The 12,454-nt window shown below is 37.3% G+C and overlaps 1 protein-coding gene across 1 annotated transcript in view; it reads left to right on the top strand.

The window, feature by feature from the left end:
- The window catches only part of cad (caudal type homeobox), a 45,676-nt gene extending 33,529 nt beyond the window's left edge, over window positions 1-12,147 (top strand). The window contains exons 2-3 of the mRNA XM_074109280.1: window positions 8,816-8,961; window positions 10,211-12,147. Coding sequence (XP_073965381.1) covers window positions 8,816-8,961; window positions 10,211-10,447 — 383 coding nt within the window. The 3' untranslated portion in view covers window positions 10,448-12,147. The remainder of the gene's footprint in view (window positions 1-8,815; window positions 8,962-10,210) is intronic.
- The last annotated feature ends 307 nt before the right edge of the window (window positions 12,148-12,454 follow it).

Genomic DNA, 12,454 nt, shown 5'->3' with positions numbered 1-12,454 from the left:
AAGTCTGCTATCACCACTAGGTATATGTTTAAACCGGCCGACCTAATTATCGTTGACACTGATGCATTGTTCGTTATATAAACTAATTTTAACATCATTGCAGTTCATGGAAAGTGGACATGAACAGGGCCCTGCTGAAATTTGCGTTGCGATTTAAAAAAAAAACCTGTTTGATTTGTAGATGGTGAACAAAATTTATAGTTTCTAACGCAACATTTCTAGGCAAATTCAATGCACTAGCTCTTAAATCAAACAATTCTGTTTTAATTCATTATCGTTACTTAATTTTCATTAGTTTAAAACCGGCCTAGAGCGTGTCGTAGACTCCCAGGATAGGGTTCCGTAGCCATTACGAAAAAACCAAATAATATTTTTCTAAGGATTTCGTATTGTGTACGACTCTTCGAAGTTTAGGTATATTTTATACCTTATGCTGCTATTTACTCTTAAACTACTAATAATTCTCAAGCAATCTTAGCCGCTATTATTTTCCTTGTAAATTTGATATATTTACTACCATTCTGATTTTTTTCAAATTTTGCCACCCAACAGTTTAGATTTTAGAGGGGGGGGGTCGATTTCAATGAAAATTTGCACTTTAAATTTGAATATTTCGCAATAAAATCACTGAATGGAAAAATTGTCTTAGCAACCCCCCAATGGTTATCCAACGATACCCCACAATATAGTTTTAATCGAGAAAAAGAAACACCCCCACTTTACGTCTATGGGAGGTACCCTAAAAAAATTGTTTTTTTTTATTGTACCACTTTGTCGGCGTGACTGATATGTATATTCATGTCAAATTACAGCTTTATAGTACTAACGGTCTCTAAGCTTACCCGCGGACAGACCGACAGATAGACGGACAGACATGGCGAAACTATAAGGGTTCCTAGTTGACTACGGAACCCTAGAAAGTGGCCAATGACAAGTTTATAGATAAAAAAAATAGATTTGATGTTGTCAATGTATCTTAAGCGTTTCCATCCAGCAAATTAAAGGAGTTTGTTTAATAACATGGTGTCTTCATGTTGTGTTATCAAATGAATATGTCGCTGAAGTCGAACTTTCAAGTTGACAGACACGACTATTGGCATTATTGTTTTATGACACGCAAACCATTATCAACTTTAGGGTGGTAGACCACATATTTGGCTGATAGTACAAAGCCTTCTCACTTCACCTAATACTCAGAGAAATGATTGATTAACGATTTAATAATTGCGGTTGTGCCGGCTTGTCGAGCACGCCCTCCAAAGTCAGAGGGGCTACTACGAAACACGAAAATCGAAGTTCGTATCGCACCGTCCCTTTCACTCGCGTATTAAATGACATAATCGTCAGCGGGACGGCAACATACGAAGTTCGAGTTTTGGACTTCGTAGTATAGGGCCAGGGCGAAGCTGTAACGGTAGAAACACCAACAGCACTATCAAAGTAAAAAAAATAACGATTTAATACATCGGAACAGTCTGTATGTACACTACACAGATATAGGTATACTATATTTTTAAATTCATCTAATCAAATGCATAATTTACAATAGTAGAATATTCTTGGGAAGGAACACTGTTACTTACCTACTTGAGATTTCGGTGATCGTTCAGAGAGTATAATAATATGTGTTGTATATGTTACAAAAGTTTAAGTTGCTGATGGATGTGCAGATGTGTACCTATTTACGTACTCTACCATAGTTACCATACTGACCTGTGACTTTACTCTTTTCCTGTGAAAAACTAAGGCAGACGGAGCCTCTCTTGCTACCTCTTCGTCTGTTAGTTATCTGCTGCATGTTATTTGTGTGAGATAAGTCTGACTAAACACCGCCCTCGGCCGCGCCCGCCCGCGGTGTTTGTTATCCACAAACACATATAATTTTAATAAAAACCCACCATGATAAAACGGCCACGCTTATGATGATTCCCATTATTAGCTACTTATCGCGTAAATTATACTATAACTAAAACATTATGTTTATGTGTCACTGTTAGCGAATTTATTTGTTTGCTACTTAGGTAAATATTTTGTCAACGAAACGCACAGACAGAAAAATGTCCAAAGAATATTTTAGAGTTTATGATTAGGTAAGTACTGCTCTCTGTTTCCTAAACAAATGAAACGACTTATCAAAATCAAAATTATGCGGAATATCCTATCTAGCTCAGAAATCGCAGTGGGCGACTCATCAAGTTGTCGGTATTAGGTTTTATCAATTGCAACTATCGAAGCATTAACGTATATACCTACGTTATCAAGCGAATAGCGGTCAAGTGAAATGTTAATGCAGTCCCACAAAAACAAAGGAATATCGCAGATAGGCGCCCACCGACGGCCGCCGGCCCTGTTTGCTACGAAAATTAACGCCTGCTATCAAATCCTCCATCGGCTATACTATAGAGTTCATCTGTTTGCCTTACTACTTCTCTGGCATCTCCTTTTGTTTGCTTCCCTAACAGGAAATTTATTTAAGTTATAATTTTCTGTCATTCAACCACTCCTAAAAGTTATCTATAGTCTACACTTTTTTTGAACTCTCGTAAGAAAACATGTCACTTTGTTGACTTTCGACTCCTTCGGGCAAAGGTTGCGTTACGAACTGCTGATTCAAATGTACATTAAATTAGATAAACTGAAATTTACAAACCCGTAAAAATGTAACCTCGCGAAATGAAACATTTTGGATGCTTAGGCACAGTACAGGATTTTAAAACAATTATCTTGAACAGATACTTCAAGTACTCCCTATCAAAAGATCAATAGTGATATCAAAATGAAAATAAAGATTGTTGAAACTGTTCTCAAGTCAAAGAGCATTACGTGACAACTCTAATTCTCTAGCAAGTGACAAACATAATTTATGAAGTTCTTAATACCGAGATAAGGAATATTTACACACTCCGAGTACACAAGCAGACACCTCAGCTATGTCTTAGTGTTATGTACACAGATCTACGACGTATCTTTGTAATTTTACACGTTGAGAAATCTACAAGACAGATAAAATTGTTGAGATGAAACACTAAAATTAACAGTTTCGACACATTGGGAAATTTCCCGTGCGAAATTCCCCAGCTGATATGAAGTTTTTCAGTAATCTCGTTTTAATATCAGTTAAGTCGAGAAAGAAAAGTCCATCTACTAAAGAAAACGTCATTTTGTGTAAACAGTTCTCAGCAAGTAAACACTAAACGCGTTGTGTGATATCTTGAAATTCAATTGTTTGGTTGGAAAATGCTTGCTGAGCATGATCTGGCAGTTATCAATTTGGACTCTCTGGTTGAAAAAATATCTCGATTTAGAAAGCTCAGTTGAATAGTGACAACATGTATGGAACTGTCAAGCTTTGCAGTAATTTATTTCGATGTTGTAAATCACATCATGGCCTATACATAATGTATACCTTACCTACATCCCGCTGTCTAGATAACTGGCCTCCTCTCAGACTTGAACCTACGATTCTCTGTTTAATAATAGGTCATACCACGGCTTTTTTTTAATTATGTAATAGATATTAAGGCGGAAGTTCATTCGATGCATGTTTCTATCTGCAACTGACCTTAATAAATACAGGACTGATTTTAGTACTGCTGGGCTACTACGAAACTCGAAAATCGAAGTTCGTATCATACCGTCCTGCAGACGCTTATATTATTTAATACGAGAGTGAGAGGGACGGTACGATACGAACTTCGATTCTCGAGTTTCGTAGTAGCCCTGCAGGGCTACTACGAAACTCCAAACTCGAAGTTCGTGTTGTGCGGTCCCTCTCGCTCTCGTGCTAAATTGTGTAAGTGTCAGAGGGACCGCACGGCACGAACTTCGAGTTTCGAGTTTCGTAGTAGCCCTGCAGCTGACACGCGTTGGATTGCGTGTCGCAAGCGTGGCATGGCGTCGGGTTTTAATAGTATGTCCGCACCTTTAAGAACTTGAGCATGCATTTTGTTTTTTAAACTAACCTTGCTTTACGTCTCGTTATAGCGAGTTCCTATATCTTCCGCTGCCTAACTTTGCCTAAAAGTTCATTGCCACGACTAGTACCACAAAAACTATAAAGGTATAAGTAATTCCAATTCCTAATTGAATAGGCACTATACCGTTAAGCGCTTCGAACACAATCCGGGAGTAACTTAAAGACGTCGCATAGAAAATGTATCTCAAAAATGCGTCAAAAATACGTCAAAACTGAGTATTAAGTAATGAACTTTTATGCAGATTTATATGGCGCGTGGTATAAAGTAGGAACTTTGGTCAACGAAGAAATCCTTAAACAATTTCTGATTCTCTGATCTTTTCTACATTAATGTTCGCTGAAATATGAATACGTAATAAGAAACCGTAGTGTTAGTGCCATTGAAAACTAGTAGTAGTTAAAATTATAGTAACATTCGAGACCTAAACAGTTTATTACCAGGTTAAATCGAGGTCTGGTGAACCAAGGACCAAGGCTGCCTTCGTTTGTCCCTTTGATAAAACGGTAGCGGCTTATCGCGATTGATCAAATAAACATTAAAACAATAAATATTTATACTTATTTTTTTACATTTAAGTATATAATATAAACTTAAATATGTATATGATATAAACTTTATATAATGAGTAAAACTGCGTAGCGTAACGACAGCCGTATGTTGTACGTTACCAAAACCGCAACTGGTAATAATGTGGTTTTAGATTATAAAATAATTCGTCGACTTTGGTAAAGAAGAAAGTTGGGGTTTTCGTCATTATTCGAGCGTTTTTAGGGTTCCGTACCCAAAGGGTAAACGGGAGGGACCCTATTACTGAGACTCTACAATCCGTCTGTCTGTCTGTAACCAGGCTGTATCTCATGAACCGTGATAGCTAGACCGTTGAAATTTTCACAGATGATGTATTTCTGTTGCCGCTATATCAAAAAATACTAAAAACCGAAACAAATAAATATTTGTGGGGACTCCCAACTCTCATACAACAAACGTGATTTGTTGGCGTTTTTTGCTCGATATTAATAACGGCAACAGGTAGACGCTTGAAATATTCACAGAATATTCAGTTGTATATTCAATATAATATATTGAAGAGCGGCTCCCATACAGCAAGCGTGATTTTATTTGCCGTTTTTGCTAATGTCTAATGTTGTACTTATAGCTTATTTCCGCACTTGGCCATTTTTTCCGTTTGATTTACGCGGACACATTTTTGATGACATGGTAGAAGTTTCCGTTACAGTGTCCAGGTTATCTAGTAGAAGGTTAGTAGAAGTACAGGATGCTTAAAAAATAATCGAACATGGTCATCAAACTCTCCAGCCTATTCATAAAAAAATGTGACTATGCAAATTGCGGCAGTTGAAACGTTCGAGTAACCCAGATATGGCGAATGAAACACTACGCGGTGTTACCCACGAATCGAGCAGTGTGGTCTAGCCATATCCCGAGCTAAGTCGGCCGGCTTGCCGCCGCCTCTCTGTGTTTCACCGCGTGGATTAACTTATCGAGCCCCAGGGATTTAGCCGCTCCCCTCGCCACGCCGCCGGGACGGTACTCGTTACGAGAATATAAAAGACTTTTCAAACGATAAAACCCACGAATAAACGCCGCGGCTGCCCATAAAGAGAACATATAGGTGAATTGTCTTTACAATTTGTTTGGTATGATTCGCCTTTTCATTCTGTAACCTTTTTCAACTGTAATTATAGTTTATCTTTGGATATAGGTGATGCAGCGTACAGTCAAAATCATAAACAAATGTACGTTACCAAGATGTTATAAATATATATTATAACACTTTATGCCACTAACCGCAAGGTTTGTGTATAGGTACTTTGTGTACATATATTTGGCGCTACGGCTATGGATATATTTAAGTCCGTAGCTGTAACTACTATCCTACGAATAAGTGATAACTTCAGTTTTCTTAAAATGCAAAGAACACTATTACTAATACCTAGAAGATTGTCAAATTCTCCACCGTTGTCGCTTAGAAATTCTTTAATTCGGTGTCCTGCTGTCTTTGCTTCTTCCAACATTAGACGCAATAACTCAGGTACTTCCGATTTATTTTTCATTATGTAAACATAACGGTATCGGGAAAATTCGTTCTTGAACAGAACAAAGTACCGAGACTTCGAGCAACTTAGTGGGAACGGACCACAAACATCCGAATGTATGCGTTCTCCTGGATTTGTAGCTTTTTCTCGGATCCCGAATTTTTTCCAAAGATACATACTTCGCATAAACTCCCACTATCCTTGGTAGTTATATCAAGTTCTCGCTCTATAACTCGCTTAACATGGCGTTTGTTTTGATGTCCCATACGTTCATGATATAACTGTAAAGTGTCAACCACATTTATCATAACGTTTTCTTCTGGTTGAACAGGTCTACAGTTCAGCTTATACAAACCACCGTGTTTCTGTCTGCTTCCGTTTGTAACGAGGTGTCATACAGCTCGTTTCTTCCTAACTCTTTGTACTGTCTGGCTTAGCACATATTCGAAAAATAACATTTAAATTCAAATTTCCTTTTCTAATTCCACACCTGTTCGATTTACGTCAAGTAGCCATTCTATTCAGAGCCTCCGAGCTGAACAGATACCTGTCTTTTATCCTAGATCCTATAAATCTCCTAAAACTCCATAACAAACTTATAATTTACTACTCCTATACGAAGGAAGGATTTATCCTTATCCAAAAGTTATCCAGTTTCAAATAATTGTACAGTGCATTTGTGAAGTTTCTTAAGTTCATTATTGTAATACTGCTGGACTTCAGTGCCATTGAATTATATAAATAAAGAACTGGGCACGGAAACGTGCCCTTATATTATTATCTTAAATAAATATTACTGTCTGCCCTGTTCCTGCCTTCTTCTTTACTCCAACAACTTCCCCGGACACCACCCCGTGACACGGTCACGCACAGTTTTCCATTGATACTGAACGAACAAGTAGTACTTCGTGACTCAAACAAACTTTCCGAGTATATATCTTGTGCTGAAAGCACCGAAAAAAGATTATTTGTGACCTTTGGTACGTGCCACACATCATTCATCAAGAATGTTCCTTTCATTGTCTTCATGAGAATCGAACCCTTTCCTAATGCTTCTGCTTCATCTGCAGTAGTTACAGTATGTGGTTCCAGGTAACGTTCAAAACTTTGATACAAGTCGCTTCTCATCGTAACGTGGTGTGGGGGGCCCGTTATCAACGTACCACTCGTCCCGATGTTAGTCGTACTAGGTTTTTGGCTACGTTCCTTATTCTTAGGACAATTCTTCTTGAAGTGTCCGACTTCACCACAGCAATGATATTTAAAAGCTTTGGTTCTTTTCCTAACTGCTTTCTTGGTGCTGTTAACTGTTAGTGCTTCACCACAGGATCTTGACACGCATCTTTCTTCTCTGGAAGTTGACGTCAATGCTTTCTCTTGAGCACACAGCTGACTGGTCTACAATTCTATCCTTCTTTGAAATCATTACCCAACTTGACTTAAAAACAGTATTCTTCTGGCAATGTATCCAAAACCTTACAGATCAAAACTAACTCAGGTAGTTATTTCCCTTCGTCTGCTTTTATTAGATTCTGATTCAGTTTATGACATAAATTCTTCGCTTTTGAGATGTGAGTTGCCACGTCATCATTGATATCCATCTTGAGTTGAAACAATTCCATACATGCATTGTACAGGCGGTCTTCGTTCACACCGTCGTAAAACATATGTAGTTCATCCCAGACATCTCTTGAATTTGTGAACCGTATTACCTTGTCTAGTGCTTCATCGGTAATATTGATTGTAATCAATAGTAGTGCAGTACTTTCTAACTTTATGTACTCTCCTAAGTTTTTGTTATAAGTAGCCAATGCCGTTGCAGCAGTACCTAGTATCTCCATTGCCACCACTTTCCGTTGGATTCTCAGGTCTACTTAACTTTCCTTGCACTATCCGTCCCGTGTAACAGTGCAGTCATTCTGTACCTTCACTGAACCCAGTTCGTTCCATCCAACTTTGAGATTTGAATTTTACTCAACTCCATGATTATTTACTTTTTCTTCATACGGCTGAGGACCATAGCCACTTAGAGCGTATATTTTAATATTAGCCCTAGCAAGCGGCAGTGTAGAATATTAAATCAACGTAAATCATACAAATATTATGTTTCAGCTTCAGCATTCGACAATTTTATTTGACAGGTAGCTAACTTTTTCATTCTTACTACTTAGGTGTCACATCGTGTACAGAAGTTTCACCTTAACAAGATTGTCCAATGATCTTTTGTTAATGCGTATCTAATGTAATAATTTAAATCAAATAGTGTCCCATGTATGTAATTGGATCGGGGTCATCCCTACATGGGTTATGGTTGCATATTAAAACAGTTAAGATTGCACCGCTGTGTATCTTGTTTATAATTCTATACAAGTCGTAGTAATCGTACTCTTGTCTTATACTCCATTATAAAGTTTTCTTGTTTGATGTTGCCCCATCTCGTGCAGAAGTTGACACATTCCTTGACTTGAGTAATAAAGATAAAGAGTCTATTCCAAAATAATTATAATTGCTTTTGATACACGTCGCTGCGGTTTGGCAAAGTAAAGCCTAGTTTAGACCTACAAGAAAAATCGCACAAGTTGCCTTAAAATGCGGCGCTATATTGACCATTTCAAACTCGTTAGCTTTACGATCTTGCAATGTAACGTCTACGATTATGCTTGCAAATCGAAACTGGGTTTTAATAAAATTGTTTTTAGTGGCTAAAAAATTGATGCTGGTGAAGGAAAATAAGCTTTTTGGTTTAATTTCTGTTTAATAACATCTATCCTTCCTTTTCAGGTAAAACAAGAACGAAGGACAAGTACCGGGTGGTGTACAGCGACCATCAACGCTTGGAGTTGGAGAAAGAGTTCCACTACAGCCGGTATATCACGATCCGGCGTAAAGCCGAGCTGGCAGCCAGTCTTGGTCTTTCAGAACGACAGGTTTGTAAATTATACCAGAATACCACTAGTGGCTCTGTGAATTGTAGACCTCGCGAGTCTCTTTTTTATGTTTTCACCCCTCATAGCTTAAAAATAATCTTGTTTATTAACTGCTTAAAATAAGAGATATTAAAAAAAAAGAAACAAAAAGGGGGTAAAAACCGAAGGCGGTCACCCATCCAACTACTGTTTTAACTTCAGTTATTTAGGGTTCAATTTCTAGGGCTCCGCCATTTTGAAAAATTGCCAAAAACTGTCTCGATAAAAATCCATATAATTCTCGAACCTGCCCACAAAATTTTACGAGAATCAGATAAGAAATGCGGCCTGTAGAGGAGAGCAGGCAGCTGGATAGACGAAAGACATCGGAATGCATTTTTGCCCAAACTGAATGAAACGGAGACCTTTCGCTCGCACTTTGCGGTTGCTCGGCATCCATCCTTGAACAAGACTATTATCCTAATTGAATACGGGTCGCTCGTGTTAAGACGTGGCAGCTCTACCTTCCCAGGTGTAGAGTCTTCAACATTCGCAGAAGTTCCTCTCCACATAGTTTAAGTGACTATCTGTTTTTTTTTTTGGATAAACAAAGAGCTTGTTAACCACAATTAAATCAGGTTGTGTTTGAGTTTTTAAATCCCTTTTTTATTCTGCCCAGTCTAAAAGTTACGAATGCAACATGTGCCAATTAAATGTTCTTGCGAGGTTGCATACTACTGAGATAATTTAATATGGGCCGTTTTACTGTCATTTAGGTTTTCTTCGTTTTCTTCTAAAAACGTTGAAGTACAATTGACAAAATAATACAAATTATGAGTGTAGAGTATGTGTAGAGTTAGAAATCAAATAGAAATATTGAATTAACCAAACACACGAATGTTTTTTTAAAGTAGGTAATGAATATGTCAGAAATGTAATAAACTAACTTAAAATGAAAAAAAAATAAATTTTTTTTTTGGGTGTCTGAGCTTTTCAGTTATTTTATTAACACCTTGTAAGTTTGATGTGGAATTGTAGGCGATATACTAACAGTAGCTTTTAATATTTTTAGGGAATTTCTGCAGCTATTTGCAGTAAACACTTGAAACAACAGTTTGTACATTTAGGAACATCATCGCCTCGAATTTCGCTTGGGGCTCTAAATCAAACTGAAAAAGTTCTATAGTATGAACAATCTGAAGATACTTAGAGACACCTTGATACATAGAGGAATATTTTAAAAGAAGTCTCATAAAAATTATTTTTACAGGTAAAAATTTGGTTCCAAAACCGACGGGCCAAAGAGCGCAAACAAGTAAAGAAACGAGAAGAGGTCGTGATGAAAGAGAAGGGAGACCACGCGTCGCTTCAGCACGCGCAACTGCACCACGCGACGATGTTACATCACCAGCAGATGATGAACGGCATGATGCACCATCATCACTATCACCAAGGCGTACTCCAGGAACCCCTGATGCCCGGTGTACCGCCCGTGCCCCTCCTGTGACCGCAACATCAGGAATTTTGTGGTCACAGTGAGACCTATTGAGAACTATTTGGTGACAGTGTGCTTGGCTAGCTGAGTACAGCCTAGTGTTGACTGTTATCAAACACAATTTTCTCTTCGCCATGATCTTTGAATTTGTGATAAATTAAGTGCAAGTTCTTGCGGGAATATTAATTAATAACGTGCGGAATGCCAATCTTTGGCATTTTAAATCTTAAATGTCAAAATGCCTTTTTAGAAGTAAGTATTTGCGTAACACCTTGAAGTACAGGCCTTCGACGAGTGTTTTTGAGCGTTGACTTTTTTTTCAATGAGGAGCATTTTTTTCTGACATTGCAACACAAAATTTTATAAAAACCAGTGAAGAAAGAGCCAATGATTTAAAATTATTTCTCTCATTATTTCTTACTAAATAAAGTCCCTATGTTCCATGCCTGTAACGCTTCTGATTAAGCCTGCCCGCGAGAAGTCGGTACCGATTAATTAATGTATTAAAGAGTTGTACATATAGATACCTATATTTTTATAAAATAAAATAATAGTAATTATTATTCTTTATTTTTCTATACACAGTTCATCAGGATTATTTCTCAAAGCTACAAGTGTTAACAACGTGGTAATTGAGATTATTAGTTATTTTATTGTTACTTGATTTCTTTAGTTAGAAATTTTATGTAAATTATCAATTTACCTAAATATTTTTTAAGCGTTTATGCTTGTTTAACAACGGATTGTGTTTAGTGAAATTAGATTTTATCCATGAATCTCTCGTAAGCTAATGCTAGGACAGTAAGAAGGAGGCATGTGGGTGGACCCAGACGGCTAGCACAAGCAGCCGAGAACTGATTTGTCAATATCAAATATGGCAGAGAGAGGCTAGTACAACTGTAGGGCAATTTAAAATATCCTCAGTAACTTCAGTGTTACCAAGGATAGTTTAAATTGTCCCATAAAGCGCCCCTGCCTCAATGGGTCTTTGTTCCAGCAGTGTCAAATGTAATGTAACTATCCCATTTTATTTAATAGTGAAATACAGACGCTCTACTTATACATATAAGAACTTTTGAAGTTTGATGCTGTGAAGTTGGGCCCTAGTAAAACAAACTGATGGATAACAAGGATACGGCCGGCATATTAGCTGTTCTGCGATGCATCCTCGCTGCATTTGTGGCCTTGAGAAGTATGCGCTTGAGGACTTTGTACCTTAAGTTGAATGAGATTATTCTAGGCGTAAGTTGTTCTGTAAATATAGCACATAGCTAAGGTTAACTGTATTCGTATGCTATTTCGATAACTTATCAAACTTTAAAAAAAATCGCATAAGATAAATGTAATAATTGATTGTAAATCGTCCGTAATTTTTTCGACAGCTTTTCAGTTATTACTCATATTCAAGTTATTTAATTGATTGATGATTGTTAAGATTAATTTTGAACGTTTCCTTTTGTCCAGTAACGATCGTTAGTGAGGTGCTAGGTGTTTCGTTTTTTGACGGTTTTACTCAAAAGTGACCATTTCTTTATTTATATAAAACCCAGTCATTTGTTCAACCCAGTGGGCTTGCAAAGTTTTGTGCTTGTTGTATGAATGATGTTGTGTTGATGTTTGAGAATCGTTTTGTGGACACAAGAATTGTTAGTATGTACGCAGCACTATCACGGAAACACGTTTGATAAACTAAATAAATTCATGTTAATCTATGTGTCTTTTTTATTTCCTTGCGTGACGCTCTGGCATTCATTTGCAACTTAAATGGAAGATTTCCAGTACCTAACCGAATCGCTCTAGATCCCATCGCAACGCAACATATTTTGACAACGATTTTAAGTTTTATGCTCACAAAGGCCAGGCACAGCGACAGCCGAAAGCAGTCGTCCGCTTAGGTAGAAGATGAACTGGTAAACTGAATTACATGTAAATATATTTCTACATAAACTTTTCAGCGAATATAGGTAATGTAATATAATATAGGGAATCACATTGTAAATTTCAGTGAATTATGCAATC

Source organism: Choristoneura fumiferana, chromosome 2 (genome assembly GCF_025370935.1).
Source record: "Choristoneura fumiferana chromosome 2, NRCan_CFum_1, whole genome shotgun sequence".
NCBI lineage: Eukaryota > Metazoa > Arthropoda > Insecta > Lepidoptera > Tortricidae > Choristoneura > Choristoneura fumiferana.
Note: the sequence above shows the minus strand (reverse complement) of the source record. Positions and strands in the feature narration are given on the sequence as shown.